Genomic DNA, 20,037 nt, shown 5'->3' with positions numbered 1-20,037 from the left:
TCCACAGAGGCAGATTTTGAGCTTGACCTGGATTCGTCACGGTGGAGTTCACGTTACCTTCACTTTCGTTGCTCACGTTTTAACCCAATATGAACAATTGATAACGAAACGCCGAACACTCGCGAATACGCGAAATTAACTTTAACCGGTTAAGTGTTATCCGAAACGCTTTCATTGATACTGTTAACAAATTTTATCCATCGCGCCTAAAACAGAATCTGCGACACAATACCGTACCGGTAAGTTCAACCGAGAAGGGGATTGGTAACACTTTTATTTTTTTCTTAAGAAACGGACCAAATACCGATAAATTGTTTTTGGTCGTATTTTAACAGAAAATCCAAGACGTATCACGAGGAGAAGTGCAAACACTGAGGGAAAAATTCGATCTTTGAACCGATCTGTGATCGTCGAATAAAAATTAGGAAACGATTTTCGATCACCTTGATTGGTAAGATTAGGATAAGGTAAGGTTAGTTTAAAATATAAGAATAGTTAAAAATTTCACGTTATCTAGCAATTTAAATATATATTTTACGTTTAAAGTAATTTTTCGTATAATACTATCACTGGTACTAATATCGACACAAAATTTTACGAAAGAAATGGATATTGAAAATATCGCGGTTCTAAATTTAATCGCAATAAGTATGGTCGAGCAAGAGAGAAATAATACAACGGAAATTAAAAGAAATTAAAAAATTAAAATCATTAACAACAAGAAATATGCGCAAATGGAAAGTACCTTTAGGAACAGTATTTGGTCAGACATTTTAATCGGTCTTCGCGAGCGTCAACGACTAACAATAAGTAAAAATTACTGAACACTGTCCACACTTCTCTTATTCGTAACACCGTGATCCCCTTAACTCGAGGCTTTCCTTTTCAATTCCTAGGAGTACATAACACGGCGCAGCAAAATTGATGTTTCTCGAGCACTCTTCAACTACCCAAGATACAAAAAACACCGCTAAAACGAACGTATCCGTTCAGAAATTATCATCATTTGTCTCTAAATAGCTTTCAATGGATTCCAATCGAACTTTACATTTAACCTTCGTATTCCCATTCCAAGATTTGATTAGATTCCGAGCAATATCGATCTTTGGGTAACCATGGATTACCTCTTGTTCCTTCGTTTCACCGCTATACATTCCTTGATAGTAGAAACGAATGAAAGTCTGCTAAAAACTCTCAGAGAAAAGAAAATTTCCCCTTCAAAAATTGTACAAACTCCTCCATCTTCTCTCATAACAAAATTACTAAACGTACAATTCATTTTGTGTTTCGTCTCTGAAAATTTCCATACCGACATACATTCCCATTGGTACGTTTACAAAAATATCGTTTCGTTAGGATTATTCTCTTCCATCGAAATAGTTAACATCGCAAGCTACGTTCGTTTCGGTTGATTCGAAAAGAGAAAGAAAATTCGCGGGAAAAAAAGAACCGGAGTGTTGTACGGTGAAACGGTTCCCCGGCTGGCCATTTAAAGCGTCAGAAGGGCATCGATGGAGGAGGCGGTTGAAATTCATTCCACCCCCACCCTTTCGGTACTCCTCGAACGCGATCGACCCTCAGCTTCCGCATAATCGATGATCTCGGGGTGGCCGGAGGGTAGCGGTAACCAGCTGATATTTAAAAATCCGCCGAAAGGAAAGGGAGAGGTCCTTTGTAGGACTTGCGCGGGGTCGCACAGGCGCGCCACAGGCTCATCCCCTCCGGTGGTTGAACGCGTGTGCGCAATGAGGGTGGCCTGGCGTCGGGGAGTGGACGGTCGGCGCAGTCGAATCGCTTCGCTCGAAAGCGAGCACCGTTTTCGAGTTCCGTGCGTCGAGGTCCATTCACGAAACCTAGCTGCTTCTGAACACCACCCCCGTGCGTCCAAGGGTGGAAGCGTGCACGGGCACAAACGGGGTCGAGGGAGGTGTCGACGAGGGCGTCCTCATCGGTGAACACGGTCGCGAGGCGTGTGTCGTTCGTGTAAATCGTTGCCTCGGTTATAGAGGTAGCCCTGGAAGCAACAGGGGTGTTCGTTCCTCGACGTTGAAAGGGGTGGCTGCATACGGGAGAGTTCATTTCGTGGTTTTAACCGTAACGCGATTCGTTTTCTCGTGGGATCCCTTTTTTTCCGATTACATCGCCGTGACGTTCGAGATGTACTAGAGGGGTGGTTCGAGGGTTCGCGGAATACGTTCTCGAAAACGATAAACGCAGTGGATTATGCCTGATCGCGGAACCGACGAAGGGAGGTAAAAGTGTTTTTTCGGGGCAAAAGCGACCCGGCGAGCGAGGGGGCTCCGGGATCCGAGCAACAGGTAATTTACCCCTTCTGTCGGGGCACCACTTTCGTTCCTGGTTAGATTTTAAGGGAGGTCCTCCTCGTCGCCGATGAGAACACCGATTTACGAGCGAGTCGACGATTACTACTGTGCCCCAACGATCGAGTACAAACGTACTCGATTTCTTTTGGTTCTGATTTTTACGGATGATACGGTTGTTATCGAACAGAGTATTTTTCGACGATATCGGCCAAGTTTTCAATATTTTCAGCGGTGTACCGGTCGAAGACTGAGCGACGATGATTGATCAAGGAAATTGTGAAACACAAGCGCGCAGTATTTAAAATTGAGTCACGACCAATCAGCTCCAATTAATTGTTATATGGTTCAATGATATAATAATATATGTAATAATATCGAAGAAATCTCGCGAACTGCTCTATACGTTACCAGAGTTCTTTTGCAACGGTATTCTTTCAGTTATTACAGTCACGATTATTGGAATCTCTGTGTAATTTGCATATTTTATTCTTTGTCGTTTATTTGTGTATAATTGAATTTTTTACCAATCGGTGCGCGACCAATTTGAATTCACAATAATCGTGAAAATTATTAACAGATCCTGATCGTCGAATTTGCAAACTCGTACGATTATATTTTGATATTTCGTCATTTTCTTTTCTTTAGTTCGATTAAAACATACCTGAGTTAGTTTGAGAGTACACTAAACATACGGTGCATCAAAAATCGAACTTAAAGTATAATAAAGACAGTAACGAAATATTCTTTTAACAGTTTATTACTTATGAGCGGCGTAGTGCATGCGGGTGCCGGCGACTTCAAAGGCCAACAATTTATTTTTGTTTTTACATGCAGCGGCACGTAAATGTCTACACTTTTGAACAGTTCGTTCAGAAATAATGTATATTTACTCAACATAAAATTTTACATTTAACTCGGTATATATTACCGTTAATTTCTTTTCGCACCATTTTAAGGTTACTCCGTCACGGCATACTTTTCGTAATATTTTCTTTATGCCGCGAAATATGAAAAAGTGTTTCGTACAAATGTTACTTGCTCACGAGAGACAAGCTGTTCGAAGTTAAGACGATTTATACGCGGTTCCGTTGCACAAGAGCCACTTTCATCCTCGACGGTGTACCATATCTGCGCTAGACTCGTCCACGCGTCTCTTAAATATCAAACGAATGTTTTCGCAGTTTCGAAGAGAAGTTCTTTCCTTAAATAAAAACGAAAAATATTATAGACGTGATGCGAAACATCCTCGGGAATTCTTTTAAACGATTGTTGTTTCTTTCGAATCGAAGTGTCTCGAGTTTCAAAGTCAAAGAGTCGCAAAATATTGCGTAAATTAATCGTCTTATTTAAAGGTCGAACGTAAACGAAAGTTTATCGTCGGCCTGGAAAGCGGATTAAAGGGGTCTCCAGCTGCAAGTAGGTTAACTACATCGTAGATAACAGACCTCGTTACACAGAGGGGTAGTTAAGTCTTTCGTCAGGGGGGTGATTTATCGATGGACTTGCAGATTTCTCTGTCCGATAAAGGAAAGTGCATTTCGTTCATTAAAGCGTGATCTCGCCTTGCTTTTTCTTCAGAAACTCTTAACGCGCTCGCCTCGCTGGACGCATTAAAGCCGCTCATGCGGCGACGCTTTTTCGCAAATAACTTTTTTTTATAATTCCCTTCGTTGCTCACGCAGATTTGCACGCGAAGATATTGCCAAGAAATTGTTTCGTAAAATACTTAACGCTATTAGCGAAGATTGTTTCGCTATGGTTCGATAGGAATTGTTCGCTTTGAAAATTTCACTGTCGGTGTAACAATGATTTTTGAAATAAATATTTCCGTATAAATAGTTCCCGTAATATTGTCAAACGACGACGGAGGATCTAAATTTATCGGGGCCTGAAGCTATTCGTGTATTTCGAGGGGCCTTTTCCTTTTCTGAAACATTTTACCAAAGGCAAACGTTATTCTTATGAAAATATATTTATCCTCCTATTAATTCTTTCATCGATGGACTACGAAATTTTGTATAGAGAGAAATTTCCAACAAAAAAATCTGTGATCAAGAAAAAATTAAAAAGTCATTTACACGAATCGTGCCATTTCTTAAGAACAAAGGAATTTTCCATCTCTGCTTCTGAATAGTGGTTAAATTATAAATTCAATAAATAAGAATCTCTTGGAGTCTCCTTCTTCGAAGAAAAATTTGGAATGCCAAAGTATCCAACGGTGTCAATATATTATAATATTCGAAATATCGAAATATCTGATAGTATTTATCCTGGAAGAACAATTTTATATTACAATAGTTTTGTCGTCAAATTGTTCAGTGCATTAATTGTATCTGAGAGTACAACTTCATTAAGTTCGTTAAGTAACTTCGTTAAGTAACATTTATCTATTAGAGTTCATACAAAATATCGTAACATTTTCGTCCCTCAAAGATACGTGGGTATAATGTAAATGTAATGAATCTTATTTATAAGAGACTAAAAATACACGTGTCCCTTTTTCACCAACAGTATAATACTACTCTAATTGCACGTGACTTCATTGTCGTTTTCGTCGATTCATCAAAAATAAACAAATTTCAGCCGCACTTACTTGAAATATTGAGCTGGTAAGTAACCGGATTATGCCGAACGTGACCTGAAAATTTAAGATGTTTACATATTATATAAAATAATAAACACGTTTCACTTTACACGTTTAACTTTCGAACACGTTGTTTCGATGTAACGTATTTCAACATATTTATTACGTAGGACCATTATTTGTATTTAAATAACAATAATTCCGTTTAAAAAACACAAATCAGATTAGATACTATTTATTTCGTTAGTTGAAACTAATTAAAAGACAGCGAACGATATCGCTATTAATCTTTGCATACACCAATAGAAATGGAAATAACGAGTGGTGGAGTGAAACATATATTACAACTATCGAATTTTCAAAATAAATCTTTTGAAAAACAAAACGTTTTTTTTCAGGAAAATACGAGCTCGATGCCGGAAGCTTCGGGGTCGGGGGTGACCGACGAGTCGGATTATTCGACTTTCGAGAATAAGACCGGTCTCGCCGACGACATGAAGTTTCTGGCTAGTATACCGGAACTCTGCGATGTGACCTTCCTCGTCGGTGACACCAGGGAGCCAGTGTGCGCTGTGAAGGCTGTTTTGGCGGCGAGAAGTAGGTTCGTATCGCGAAATTAATTTTTTAATATAATCCGTACACCGCCTCGTGATAATAAATCTTCGAATTAGTTCTTCTCGACTTTAGAGCACTTTTTACGATTATTCTTGGAAATGATCGTGCTTCTCATTTGGTCACAGAAATTGTATATTTGATTCGGTATAGCGTTCAAAATTATCCTGAAAATTGTAGTTACTCGATATTAAACTTGTTCCAATTATACAAGTTGTCCAATGTCGCTATGTTAGCGATTTCTATATACCATTCGGTTCTGATTTTTACCCATTTATCATTATTCGTCAGAATTTTATAGACGATGAAATCGCGAAACTAAGAGTATTTAAGGACGATATGGACATATCGGTCGTTCGTTGCATGGTCTTTCGAATCGTGTTAAATTCTTCAAGCACTAGTTTCAACATCTCGTTAAAGTTATACAAATATATTTTATACTCGTGTCATTTTATCATAAAAATACCAGATAGCTCTCGGTACAAGTGTAACTTTTGTCGGATTTATGTTCGGATTAAACTTCATCGTTTCGTTCATTAACCAGGGCTGCGACTATCAGAAATTGTTTTTAAAACGAGACACATTAATATAAGTGGCGTACCACTAGAATTGAATTTATAAACATCGGTAAGATCTTTTCTACAAATTTGGGACCCGTTTAAAGTTCTGAAAAACGTTCAAGAAATAAGTGTATAATTATCTTCGTGCATTCTTGCAGAATAGTAGGGTGTTTAAATGAAACGTGTCCAGACGATCGATGAAACATTTCTGTGCTCGATGTAACGCAGACTTTTGGTATCGTTGACAAAATTCAAATTACGCTTTATGCAAGTTCGTGACGAGACTGACTGTAGTCCAGCAACGAATACATAGCGTTCTCGTTTTTCTCGTAGAGTATTCCACAGAGTGCTTTACCAGGCGCCGAGTCCACAGCGCAAGAAAGAACCACTGGAGAACAAGATACGACATCTCCTCAAAAGAAGCTCGGAACCGCTGTTGAATCTGCAAAACGCGGCGCAACAGGTAATTACAGCCATTGCAGAAGGATCGTTTCCTTGCAATTTTTCTCTCTTCAGATACACAGATAGCGAATATACAACCGAGAGCTTCGATATTAAAAAGCAAAAGTGAAGAAAAGTACGAGAGATAAGAATTTTCGCGAAAACTTTTGCACACATTGCGGTTAAATCAATGAAATTCTTAACGCGAGCTGTAGGTACTATCGGATTGTAGTTCTCGTGAAAGAATTCCATCGTAAAGATTATCCTAGTCTGAGAAAAATTCTACCGTAATTTTCCGTACGATAAAATTGTTTCTTCTGGTAAAATTTTCTTACGCTGCAATTGTGCACAGTTTGAAAACTTTTCGAAATAAATACGAGTACAACGAGTAGGTGTACGTTACCGAACAGTCGAGACGGTGAACATATTAAAACGAAATTACGTGTACGGAATATTAATTTATTTCTACGGACTATTTCCTTCATCTTGATAACATTTAACAATCTCCCCAACGACTTTTTCGTTTTTAAAGGAAAACATGTAACGCTTCCCTGAAAAATGACACGATAGTGCTCGATACGCTTGTATAGCGTACACGTACTTGTAATCGCCACGGCGAGATATACCCACATTTGACACGTAACGACAACTGAACACTATTACGAGTCTCATAAGCTAGTAAATATACGAAATGAAGTAGAATGCTCGATTCGAAGTTGACTTGTACGCGTGCATTCCAAGGAATGTGCGCATACCGTGTTCGAGACCGACACGGACACCACGCCGTTAAAATGATAGAAATAGTAAGTGTGCATTTGTTATGTGCCGTGTAGCGGTCAGGGTTCACGCAGCTGTTGGCTCCCATACAAGAGGTACTATGAACGTCACTTCTGGATACGACTTTGCATCCGACGATCTTTTTACTCGTCAGTTCTTCCTCTGTCCCTTTTTCACTCTGTTCCGCGTAGCTCGAGAAATCTCCGTTTCGATTATTGGTGTCCCCGACATTCGTCGAAAGAAACCATTTCGCGTAAATAAATTGATATCAGCCTGTTTCTCTTTCACTCTTTCGGTGTCGATTGATTGCGTCGCGCGATTGGAACTATTTCGTACGATTGCATGAAAAAAGATTCGCGCTGGTGTCGTGAAATCATTGTAAACGTTTTCTCGACCTGGCAACCAGAGATGGGTAACATTTTTATCCAAATCAAACTTTCGAGTAACGAATAAAATACACAAACGACTGTTTTTAGTATTTTAGTTTTTAAAACGTAGAATTTAAATCGTAGAATGAAATATCTCCAATTGAGGAAATAAAGATTCAATTTTTCGGTAAATATCGCGAATCGGTGATTTTTATTCGTCGTATTTCATTCGAATAGAATTTTGCCCATCTCTGTCTGGTACCGATGTAAATACTTTCATCGTAACATCGTAACAAAAGAGACATTTTTTAAGCAATCAATTTTTGAAATCGAATTGTTTCTCATCGTTGAATTCTCGGGCAATTTCACGATGTCAGTGCATAGTGGTTGATTTTTTCGCTGAAAGACATAGACGTGAGAACCTTACCTTTGCGATAGTCGCGTGCTATGTGGATACCACTTCAGGGGTGAATTCAGAACAGGAAGACAACGAAAGAAGTTTCTACATCCTATTTGACCCTCTATGGGAGTTACAGCTGTTTTCGGTATAGTTTTTAGAATCAGTGCTTCGAGTGCTCTTGCACTTGTACAAAGATCTGAGATGATTCATACAACATTATAGGGAACTTGTCTGTACAAGCATGCCTTTATTTTCAGAATTTTCGGCGAGGTAAAAGAATGAAAGTAATTCTTTCCATGCTAGCTTAGATATTATTATTATTATTATTATACTTCATCGAAGAGGACCAAAGGGTAGTGTCATCGAAAGCTCAGAAATTAAAGATACACTTGTACTACCGAATAGTTTAATTCTATTCAACGAACAGCATTTACACGAGTCATTTTTATTGTTACGCAGTAACCGTCAAGTGGTATAAATAATTCAATGTAGAGGATCAAAGAATTAAGCAGAACTGGAATGAGAAATTCATAATATTAATTTTAACAACGTTCAACCAAGGGGTGAAAATGAGCTCAAATGCACGAAACTGTTTGTTACGCTATAGTCGGAATGAAATTAATTATCCCGCCATTAAAGCTATTTTATGTCTAGCGTAGTCCACAATAGGAAAAATTACCTGAACTTACAAATCAGGGCTTCCCGACTTGATCGTCAAACACTGCTGACTTCTTAATCGAGTCGCAATGGGTTGCTAAATTAATAATACTGTTCGATACGATTTTTGCCTTCTAATAACCAATTGGTGATCCTTGTACATCCACATCCCCAAACAAGAATCCGGAAATCGAATTGCTGTATTATTCCCAGTTTTCGAAAAACACGAGTTTTTGTAAAAACCCAGAATTTTTGCCAATAATGAGGTATTACACGAAAAGTAAAAATATTAGAACGTTTCAATTAGTTTTAAAAAATAGAGGAGATATTCTTGAATAAATGGTTATAAATTAATGTTAAAGTTTAAAAAAGCCGATGTGTGTAGTTTCTTTGAACTATATTTGTATTTTTACGAAAAGTTCTTTACCTAGGACGAAAACTCTAACCAAGATCGGATTTTATAGATATTTTTGTGAAGAAAAAACTGCCCGACAGAAGTTCAATGAGGCATCCATTTTGTCTAAATAATATTTGGCTTTTTTTTTACCAGTCTTCTTTAGTTTTGAAGGCCAATTAAAACTATCCAGTGTTTTTACTTTTCGTGTAATACCGGCTAATTTTGGATTTTTATAAAAACTCATGTTTCTCGAAAACTGGGAGTGACAGAACAATTCGACTTCTGGATTCTTAGTTGAGGAGTGTGGCTCTACAAGGATCACCCATAGATCATTGGAAGGCAGAACAAAGTTTCTATTTGTCGGGCAATGTAACGAGCGTTCGGCTACGGACGAAATAATTTGTTCTTCCTATAAGTAAAAATGTAAAGAAAGTAATAACGGTGATAACCAATATGTATTTAAGTGTCGTCAAGTTACACAATTTTATACGAGACTTTACATTGCATCGTGTTTTATGCAAGTATAAGAAAGAAGTCGTTAAATAAAATCTATATTTGAATAGAGGTCAACACGCGAAAAAGATTCAAAACTCTTGATACAAATAATTACATCTCAGAAGCAAGAGTTACGTAATATACGATGTAAATTTGTTCATCTGCTTTTTATACTGAAATCACCCGTGAAATAGTACATCTCATAAATATCATTCGTAAATATTAACTATACGTCATATACGGTTCCAATCTATCTCTTTCAGTAGGCATGCAAATTATTCAATGAAATTGCAGTCTGGAAGATCGCACACGTCACTATATTATATTGGCAAAATATGTAGTAGCTCTAGAATCGCACGGTATTTACTTTTCCGGAAACAGCACACGATTTGATTCTGCAATTTTCCGCACCTCACACAGTTCGGAACGTAGTCGTGGAATTATAATGGTGTTAGACGCACAGTAGTTTGCCTATGAGAATCTGCACCTACATCAACTGTGTCGCGATATCTATTGACAACACGGGAGTGTTCGATCAATTTTTGCCAATGCTTAAGCGATTGGTGATGGACGATCGAGCAATTCTTAACAATTATTTTAAATCTTCTTCTCCAAATAATCTCTCTCCAGAGATGCTGACTAAATTAATATCAAACCATTGTATCGAAATATTAATGGAACCGAAGAAGCGTCGAGAATCTGAATCGAACGATCAATTTGTGCAATCAAATTATGACGAAATTACAAATTTCTATTCGATCATTAATTTATTATTGGCTTGTCTTATAAATCCGTAGACAATTGTTTATAAGAAATATCGTATATTTTTCAAAATACTGTATATTGCATCCATCACTAAATGCATCGTGCGAGTCGCTTAGCATGGATTTTCGAGTTCAAGCCAAGGCCTGAACTATTGCACAGTCTTGTCGTTCGGATGAATACTTGAATCTTTTGCGAAGCCACAGCCGAATCAACATCACACTTTAATCATCGAGGAATTCGAACCGGACGTGTTTCGACAGCTGATCGAGTACATTCATACAGGATGCGTGACGTTACAGCCGAGAACATTATTGGGTGAGAAAATAATGATTATTTTACGAATTAATTGTGTCACGCTATTTTATTAATTATTGGTAAACCTTTCTGTACTACGTCCATACCTTTAAGCTCTTGAACTGATGAAAAAAATTGAAGATACAATTGAATTTTATGTTCTTTGTATAAAGTAATTCACTTTTGAAAGTAGTTTCGATTTACACTTTCTATAATTAAAAAATTCCTCTTACTCTTGCATGGAACTTAATAACACTTAATGAAACGATAGAAGTATTTAAGTGGGTTATTTTCATATTTTATAGATTCCAGAAATGACAAAGCGATTGATACCTTTGCATATCTAACTATGTATAGATTGAATTCAGTGCGACAATGTATTTAATCTTTCCACACAAATGGTTACACGTTCAAGGACGTTTGATAACGTTTTTCTCATTTACAGGAGTAATGAATGCCGCTGATTACTACGGATTAGACGAGCTTAGGAAAGCTTGTTCTGGATTCGTGCAGTGCTGTATCACAGTGGATACAGTCTGCGCGTTACTGGCGTCAGCCGAACGATACATTCAGTACAAATGTACAAAGTCTTTAGTTCAAAGGGTAAATTATTCTAATCTTATATTTTAAAGATACGTTTACACTTGCTAATTTATAGCAAATAAAAAGTATAAGCTTTAAATTATACTTTTTTGGATAGAGACATTCCATTTTTTCACTACTTTATTAATTACTTTTACTTATTCGTTGTACGAATTCATTTCTCTGTGAAAGAAATGTTTTCCAACAATTCATAAGAAAGTCTAATTCATTGGACACTCCGTTAATCGAAGATTCTTATTGTATGAAAATGTAACTTTTGAAAGTCATTTAAAAAAGAATATTAATCCATCTGTGTAAATTTTTAAAGGTATTAGAGTTTGTCGACGAGCATGGCAACGAAGTGTTGAATCTGGGATCCTTCACTTTGCTCCCTCAACACGTAGTTCGTTTAATCCTCGCAAGGGAGGAACTTCGAGCTGATGAGTTTACCAAGTTCCAAGTACGTGGCGTTTAATTAACAGCTATACTAAACACTAATTTTTGTCTATCAAATTCTCCTTCCTTCGTCTTTAAACTGTTAACTGGGTCTTTATTCGACTAGACACGCCCCCTCTGCGTGTAATTGAAAATTAACGACGATAAACTTAAGCCACGGGCAACCAAAACCCAGTTTAACCTCGTTGCGAAGTTGTTAACTCGTCTTGCCGGCAGCAAGGACGTAAATATCGCATACGTTATTTCAAATTCAATAACACAGACGTGTTTAGATAAATGAATAAGAACTGCTAAAATAGTAGAAATAAATTACGTACGATAAAATTTTTCCGAACAGGTATAATTATTATTAAAGTTTCGCGAAATTGATTCTCTCATCGACATAGTGCGAGTCCAATACATAGTGCTACATCCAATCGACGAATTAATTTATCTTCTCCAGTTGACAGATTAATGTACAGATTATTCAATGTACACAAATTTAAACAGTGTGTTTAATCGTTCCCTTTGTTTTCTCGTTTCTTGTCGTCAAACATTTTTCTAATCATTTCGTTTCTATGTTATCCTTAGGCGGCCTTGATGTGGAGTAAGAAATATTGTGACGCTAATCAGAATACACCTTTGAAGGACGTAATTGGCAATTTCTTGGAGTACATTCAATTTCATAAAATTCCTACGAACGTGTTAATGAAGGAGGTCCATCCCTTGGACTTGGTACCTTCTGAAATCATTATGAACGCGTTGGCCTATCAGGTGCGTGTTGCTTTGAAGATGAAGTGTTCAATACATTATCGACGATTCTATTTCCATTGTCTCTTTCTCTCTGTTTCTGTCTGTCTCTCTTTCTCTCTCTCTTCGTTATCGCGAACTTAAAGTCAAGCTTGAGTATCATTAACAAACCGGTGTTCCACGTTCGAAATCGGAAGAGTACTCGGTATCATTATTTATCAAGTTACAGTTCCTTTTTTGGGGGGAATTTTTGGTTTTGTGGAAGTCTCGCGTCAAAGCACACGAATAAACCGTGGAACTTAATCCAACGACGATTAATTTCTGCGAATACATTGTTACAAGCGGCGCTCTAATTCGCAACAGGACTTTAGTCTGTGAATTATTCGCAAAAAGAACTAAAATTTACATTCTCCATGAAGGTAGTAACAGTTCATTAAGTGTGGTTCGTTCACGTGCCTCCCCCCCCCCCCCCAATGGGTTACATTGATACAATTTCGTCCAAAAGATTTGCAATCGTAAAGGATTAAAGTAAGAAAATATTTCTGTGTAAATATTACGTCCCCTTTGGTACCTACTTTTGTATACTATATTCCGTTTTGAAGCATGCGGAAATAACCTTAAGTTATTTAGTTAAATGTTTTAAGGGCGTATTCGTTTTCTTCGGGTCGAAATTAATATGTGTAATTTATTTTTGTTTTAAGAAACTACAAAGTATTTAAATCGATAACTTTGTTTACATATTTGTACATTTTCTTCAAACATTGCTTTACGTAATGTGATTTTTATATAACAGAAGCATTAATGTTTAAAAAATACGAAAAGTGTAATTGAAAATACACCGAAACATAAGCCGCGTATGTAGTTCTATTGCTCCATGGCTGCCATGATAACACTCGTTCTATTAGTCAGAAGTAAGTAATTGAAAATAATTTTTAGTCTGTGAAGTTGTCTTTATAGCTGATAAGAGAGTCGTTACAAGAAAATGATATCCATTGTTGTACAAAAATTATAACAGATGTGTTTATAATTCTGGTGCCTGCTATGATTTTTAAACCCGAAAGAAATGAATACCCCCTTAAGCCGTGTATCCACCGGTCGTATAATTCTGATAAATACGAAGTAGTTTTTTGCACACAAATGTTAAGTAGTGCAGGAAAAAGAAAGATTAGTCTCAGGTGAAGAAGAATATAGTACCACGAATAAATAGAATCCTTTATGTAGACTTACAAGAACGTCTGACCCAATATGACTCACCAATTCCATCCAGGAGCGGTCTTTCTTTATTCGTACAATAATAATTTGCTCAATAAGTTTTGTCGTTCGATAAGAAATGGAGTTATTAGGTTCGTCGTTTTATTTTTATAAAGATGTACTACTGTTTGACGAACATGTGTGAAGTTTAGATCTGTCGACCCATTTGTATATTTACAGTTGTTCAAAGTTGAAATGTCATAGTATTTTTTTTTTACAATGGAAAAAACGACAAAACTTATCGATCAACATAGTATATGGCGAGCGCTGTCGTCGATTCGTGATCGAAAGGATTAGGATATTTGTCTTTGCCAAACGTGCACGAACGTTGAATTGAAGGAAGTTCATCGCGAATACCGAATAAAATTTGAAGATCTATTCATAAAAAAGCAATAAACTTTCATTCGAAATGAATATATTTTGTACATCTTTTCTGTTACCGTGTTTGTTTACTCAACACTAGTACGGAATCAGTCATCCAGTTGTGAAAATTATATTTTATATATTTTCTTTTATATCTTGTCGAACATTTTTTATTCCGAATAACATGAAATTTATTCGTCATCACGAGAAAAAATTTACTCAAATAGAAAGTTATTCGAATTAAACATTATTCGTTGTTCGTGATTAGTATTCAGTTTATTGATAAAGTGGGTGGTAAATTGGTCTACTGGAATAAAAAAGGTACTGAAAGAATGTCCAACTTTGCAGGAACGAGCACGAACAGCAAATATCCTATCAAATATCTGTATCGATCGGAAGAGTTGAAAGCGTTCTCATATGTTCGCGAATATTTGTGGACGGTGGATGTACGGTTATAATTAGATATCCGTGGATAGCTAGAAAGGAAAATTTCTGAAATATACAAATATACACCTTGCACCAAGGAAGTCCATACATAGATCGATAAATAATTTTCTCTTCGTCTACTTCCCTCTACTCGAGATACTCGAACTTATATACCTAGATATACGAGTATTACCCCTAATATAGTACAGAAATACACAAGTGTAGAGTGATAGTTACTTTATGCTGTTCTCTGCTTGAATACATAAAGAATACTTGGACCATTATTTAAAAATAATATATATTTTCCAAATTAGAGTCTATTGTCTTGCACGAAACGATTAACCAATTTCCCACGGTTCCGATTCAATGGGTATTCAATAATTATTTCATTATCGTTTTATTCATTATTCTCTCGAATTGATCGGAAAATTCGATCTCGTGATTGCTTTGTGCAATATAAATCTGCTAAGGTATCCCATTTGTCGATGTCAGTGAACGATCTGTTGCAATCTAGATAACTTGTCCGAAATTATTTATTTGCTACTCTACACGTGGCATTCGTTCTACCAGCAAATGTATAGCCCCCTTGTTTCCCTCGCAGTCGTTCTTCGATCGATATGCTACCGTACATAGCGAGAGGGTACACATTGTCTATTTCGTAGAATCAAGCACTGGCTTCGAAGATGATCAGTCGTTCGGGCTAAATTAATAATTCTCGTGACTGCAAATGGAAAAAGCTCAATCTGTACCCAACGCAATCGACTCGACGAGCCATCTTCCGTTATAAACCGTGTTGAGTGAAACTCTACCGCCCTTTATACTTGGAAAGTCTCGAGCCAGAAGGGCGCGAGCTCTCCACTGTGGGCGTACGCCTTAATACAATTTACGATCGTTGTTAAAGGGCATCAAGTTTTGTTTATCACGGGTAGATAGCTTCTCGTCGTATACATTTTTAAATACAGAGTGTATGGCAACATCCGGGACACACTTCGGTGAATTGGGGACGGAAAAACAATGAAAAAGTAAGTTCGTGTAAACATATGGCCCCGTTCAACCTTGTTCCTGACTTATAGTCGGGAACAAGGTGAAACGTGACACGTGTTTACGTGAACTTTTCTCGACGTTTTTGCGTCCACAACCCACCGGTCAAGTAGGTCTAACATATCACGATAGACCCTATGTACATATGCACATACCCTAGGACAAATTTGGAATCGAGTTCAACGATCGCATCCCTCTGGTTCCACGTCGTCCACTTACACTCAATCGACACTGTCGTACATACGTAGAAGTCAACGTCAAAGCTACCACTGGCTTTACAAGTCATCTGACCGGAGGGTTTGTTGCAGGCAGATCCAACCAGTATTGACCCGGGAAAACTCTCACCCCACAGAGTGAGGCGACAGGGTCGTTGTATGTCGGTGCAGTCCTCTCTGGACCCATACGGTAGCAACACGACATTGAGCTCGAGCGGTTCCGACGCTGGCTCCGATCAGAAACAACATTCAGGTAGCAACTAACCTCCGGCCACGGCCGCACTGATCGCGGCCGTTTCGGACGAGCCCCGAGGCGAGGAAATTCCTATTAACGATGCGGTCTCGCACCCGCTTGAAGGTAAAAACGACACAGCGGAGCAGGAAACAGCCGACGAGCAACAACAACGACAGCCGAGAGCCGAGATACACCAGGAGGAAGACGATCTGCAGCGGCAGATCGAGCAGAGGAATCAGCTCCAGCAACAACGACAGGAACAGGAGTCCGAGCGGCAACAGCAAGAGCAAAAGCTAAAGAGCTCGCAACAGGAGGAAGAATCGAAGAAGCACCAAGAGGAGGGAAAAATGCAATCGCAAGAGCAAGAACAGGATTTACGAAAGCAGCAAGAAGAGGGTGAATCGCAACGGGAGCGGCAAAAGCAGGAATCGAAGGTGCAAGGTGAACTGGAGCTGCGGAAAGAGGAACTACGGGAAACGATGAAGCAAGAACAGGAACAGGAACTGAAGAAACAGCTAGAAGAGGAAGAGTTGCAAAAGCAACCGCAAGATCTGGGATTGAGGGAGCAACAGGAACTGGAACTACGGAAATTGGAAGAGCAAGAATCGAAGAGGCAGCAAGAGGAGGAGTCGAAGAAGCATCGGGAAGTAGAGAGTACGAAAGGGCAGCTTGCAGAGGTGGAAGGAAAGAGTCAGAAACGAGAAGAGGAATCCCAGACGGTCGAGCAGGTGAAGGAAGTAAAAGAGAAACGGAAAGGGAAACAGAAGAGGGAGAAAAAAGAACGGAAAGGAGAGGCATTGAAGCAGCAAGAGATAAAAGATGCAGCAAAGACGCAACTATCGGAGGAAGAAATGAAAAGCCAACAACTGAGAAAAGGATCCAAGAAATATCGAGAGAAGGAAGAAGCGAAGGAAGAGCAGCAGAAAGAGGTGTTCCAGAAACAGCAACGGGAACAGGATCAGGAGGTGATACGATTGAAACAGGAAGAGGATTTGAAAACGAAACAGAAAATAGAATTAGAGGAACAACAACAGGACAAGGAATTGAGGAGCCAGCAGCAACAGCAGCACGATTTGCAAAAGCAGCAGGAAGCGAAGATTGAACTTCAGCCACGAAAGGAAGAGGTATCTCGTAAATCGGAGGGACAAAGTACATCGCAGGAGCAGCAGAAGATCGACGAACAGTCCAAACAGGAACACGTTCAACCGGAACAGGAACCATCGAGTCACCGTGACGAGGAAGAGAAGCGGCGACAGGCTCGCGAAGAGAGGCGATTGCGTTTGCAGTTGGAGGATTTGAAAGTGCGTCTGACGGTACGACAGGAACTGATGCTGCAGAGGCAGGAAGAAGCGGTGCTACGACAGATACGGGAGAGACGTCTCGAAGAGCAGTTGGAGACTCGAAAATTGGAACAGCTACAGTTGTACCTGGAAGGACGAAGGCCTGTTCCCGAGAAATCACCCGGGACGGAACAACGACGACACGTGGCAGAACAAAAAGAGTCGAAGAAAAAGAGGAAGAAGAAGCAGGAGAAGTCGAAGATTCGTGTAAAGGAACCGGAATTGCAGCCACAGGAGCAACAGAGCGTGGCTCCTGTCGAGGGCGTGAGTGGTTTCTACATAAGGTTGGTAGTGAGGCAAGAAGGTCGTGCGAATTTAGTTTGGCTCTTGAAAACGCACATGTTCTAAATGTTCATTTCGCTGTCATCTGTTCTAGTTTGCTACTGTTAATACCTGCAACCGAATTTGTTATTTCCATGGCGGAAAATTGTTCCAGAGTATAACGATTTTGTTCCATTTATCGAGGCGTTTGTGTACGGATACATTGTCCTCGTGGACGAGGCTTCAATGGCTCTTCAATTTCCATACTAATGTAAGATTGTCCGTGGTTGTGCGTAGTTCGAAAGATGTTTAAGATTGTTGTTAATAAGGACGAATATGCGTAGATAAGAAATGCTCATTAGTAATGAAATCGTTGCGTTGATGATTTAAATAGGAATCAGGAACGAAGGTTGTAATTATATTAACTGTCCTTGCAATTTACCGTATCGTTTGATGGGAATATTGTATGCAACATTCGTGGATACGACGAACGTTGTACGCGATTCACAAGTTTCGATTCAGGGAACATCGATCGTACGATGTATTACGCGTGTCTGGAACGATTATTATTTCCACGTCGGTTGTCAACGACGGCAGTTTCGTTATTCAACAATTAACGTAGCAATCGTCTTCTTCCGCTCGCTTGGTTTCGAGTTCGGTCCGAATTTTAATCTCGATGAATCACACGCTTGGCACGATAATGTATACGCTAAACGGTAACGTAAAAACACTTCATCGGCATCAATCAAAATCTACGCCAAATTCTCAAACTTTCACACCACACCACCACATCAAGTGCGATCACTTGATCACTTTTCTACTTTCTCGTACCGAATCTAACGCGGAGGACACTTATCATCGGTAGCATTTAGGAACTCTCGAGGGCGTCGATCGATAGATACTGCTTGTACACTGGATTCTGTAGTATTTTATCGTACACGGTGATCGTAAAATCCATTCGAGTGTGCGGAGACGAGGCCAACAAAGAGAGACGCAAGGGGCAAAGATAGCAGAATTATATCGACGATGTTATTGTTGAACAATTTTACGACATATCCCATCGATCACTATGAATTATATATGTAAAAGAACTGCAAAGACTAACTGTATACATATACACATACACACACACATTTATATATATATATATATATAAATAACATATATATACACACATATACATACATACATATGTCTATATTTGATACTATAATAGAAGAGAAAAACAGTATACTCGTTATACACTCGCGTTGCTTCCTGACGAGTCATTCGAGAACCGTGGTCGATGATTCGACAGCATCGAAACCATTCCTCGTGGTCCGGGACCATGTCCCGAGAGGCAGATGAACTTCCCTCTAATTTTACGGACACGATTTTTGCATTTTCTTCTTTTCTTTCCATTCCACGCCGAAGGTTCTGGACGATCCGAAACCGTAAGCGTTTTCATCGTTAACGACAACTCGAATGTCATTCTTTTCGCCGGCGGCAATCTAAGGTGTTACGCGATCAGAGATCGATCCAATCGTGACGATCAACGATCTTTGGACGCGTGTGTCCACCTATTGTCGCGTCGGCGGCTATTCGCATCCATCCGCGTTCTAGCGACAAGAATGTGTTTTACGAAATTGCGGATACGCGATATAATAAGTAATGTACGCGGAGCGGCAGCGAGGGGGTAAAGTGATTTTCCGATGATCTCGAATTGTTTTCGCATTACGAACACGATGGAATTTCACGATGGTCTCAGGAAACAGGAAACCAGAGACTTCTTGTATTTAATATTTCAATTCTTATCGAGGTATCAAATTCAGTTGTGAGAATGTCTCGCTGATAACTTACCTAAAGAATATGGGTAGGCAGAGATTGAGAGAATTTGAAATTATTCGATCACCTTGCAGACTGTTTTATTTTTTTTCCATTTTGAATCGAAACTCTCCGTTGTCTACAACGAGAGTGGGAACCGTGACCTTGAGTGGCCGATTGATTCAGTTCCGACTCTAACCAGTGATTCGTTGAATTATTTCATTGTCCCACTTCGTATTGTATCCTCTCTAACGAATGTTTACTATGCCCAAAAATATTTGGTGACCCGTTTGGGGCTTTATAGTAGAATCCATGTTAGATCGAGTAAATTTTCTCACTAAAATTGACTCAATCTGTCGCGCGAATTAATACAAGTTTCTTAAGTTACTCGACGCGAAAGGAACATTTTTCTCCTTAGCTGCCGATCCGGAATTAATCGTTTAAGAAACAGTTATAGCAGAGCACCTATAAACGTTGTTGATCGATGTAATACTCAGCATTGGTACAAAGCCGAACGACAAATCCTTGATTCGCCGAATGCTAATGTCTCGGTTCGCGCAAACGGGGAAGTAATATGAAACAGTCGATGTAGATCGAGGAAACGCGATCGTCGTACACAGTAGAATAAATGTCGACGATAATTTTGTTCTTTTCACCGTGG

General features: G+C 38.9%; 1 protein-coding gene across 5 annotated transcripts; it reads left to right on the top strand.

The window, feature by feature from the left end:
- Positions 1–1,822: 1,822 nt before the first annotated feature.
- LOC143147230 (serine-enriched protein) lies at positions 1,823–17,888 on the top strand. Of its 5 annotated transcripts, none has more exons than XM_076312313.1 (11): positions 1,823–2,318; positions 5,307–5,509; positions 6,414–6,543; positions 7,355–7,393; positions 10,584–10,695; positions 11,120–11,277; positions 11,585–11,716; positions 12,283–12,465; positions 15,831–15,990; positions 16,096–17,596; positions 17,689–17,888. In XM_076312313.1, exons 2-11 carry the CDS (start codon positions 5,322–5,324, stop codon positions 17,753–17,755), a joined length of 2,670 nt encoding a protein of 889 aa, XP_076168428.1. In that variant the 5' UTR covers positions 1,823–2,318; positions 5,307–5,321; the 3' UTR covers positions 17,756–17,888. The 5 variants fall into 5 exon arrangements, 4 of the variants coding, with proteins under 4 accessions (XP_076168428.1, XP_076168427.1, XP_076168429.1 ...); XM_076312312.1 differs by having other exon boundaries at positions 10,578–10,695; XR_012992200.1 differs by lacking the exon at positions 17,689–17,888 and having other exon boundaries at positions 10,578–10,695; positions 15,835–15,990; positions 16,096–16,227.
- Positions 17,889–20,037: the final 2,149 nt, after the last annotated feature.

This window comes from Ptiloglossa arizonensis, chromosome 5, assembly GCF_051014685.1.
Source record: "Ptiloglossa arizonensis isolate GNS036 chromosome 5, iyPtiAriz1_principal, whole genome shotgun sequence".
Lineage (NCBI taxonomy): Eukaryota > Metazoa > Arthropoda > Insecta > Hymenoptera > Colletidae > Ptiloglossa > Ptiloglossa arizonensis.
The sequence above is the reverse complement of the archived record's forward strand: the minus strand, read 5'-3'. Positions and strand labels throughout refer to the sequence as shown.

Bases quoted from the DNA above. Each gene is read 5' to 3' on its own strand.
- LOC143147230 (XM_076312312.1), top strand. From the start codon at position 5,322: ATGCCGGAAGCTTCGGGGTCGGGGGTGACCGACGAGTCGGATTATTCG. The intron at 6,544-7,354 runs GTAATTACAGCC...TGTGCCGTGTAG, and splicing joins TGCAAAACGCGGCGCAACAG to CGGTCAGGGTTCACGCAGCT. The intron at 15,991-16,095 runs GTAGCAACTAAC...ACCCGCTTGAAG, and splicing joins CGATCAGAAACAACATTCAG to GTAAAAACGACACAGCGGAG.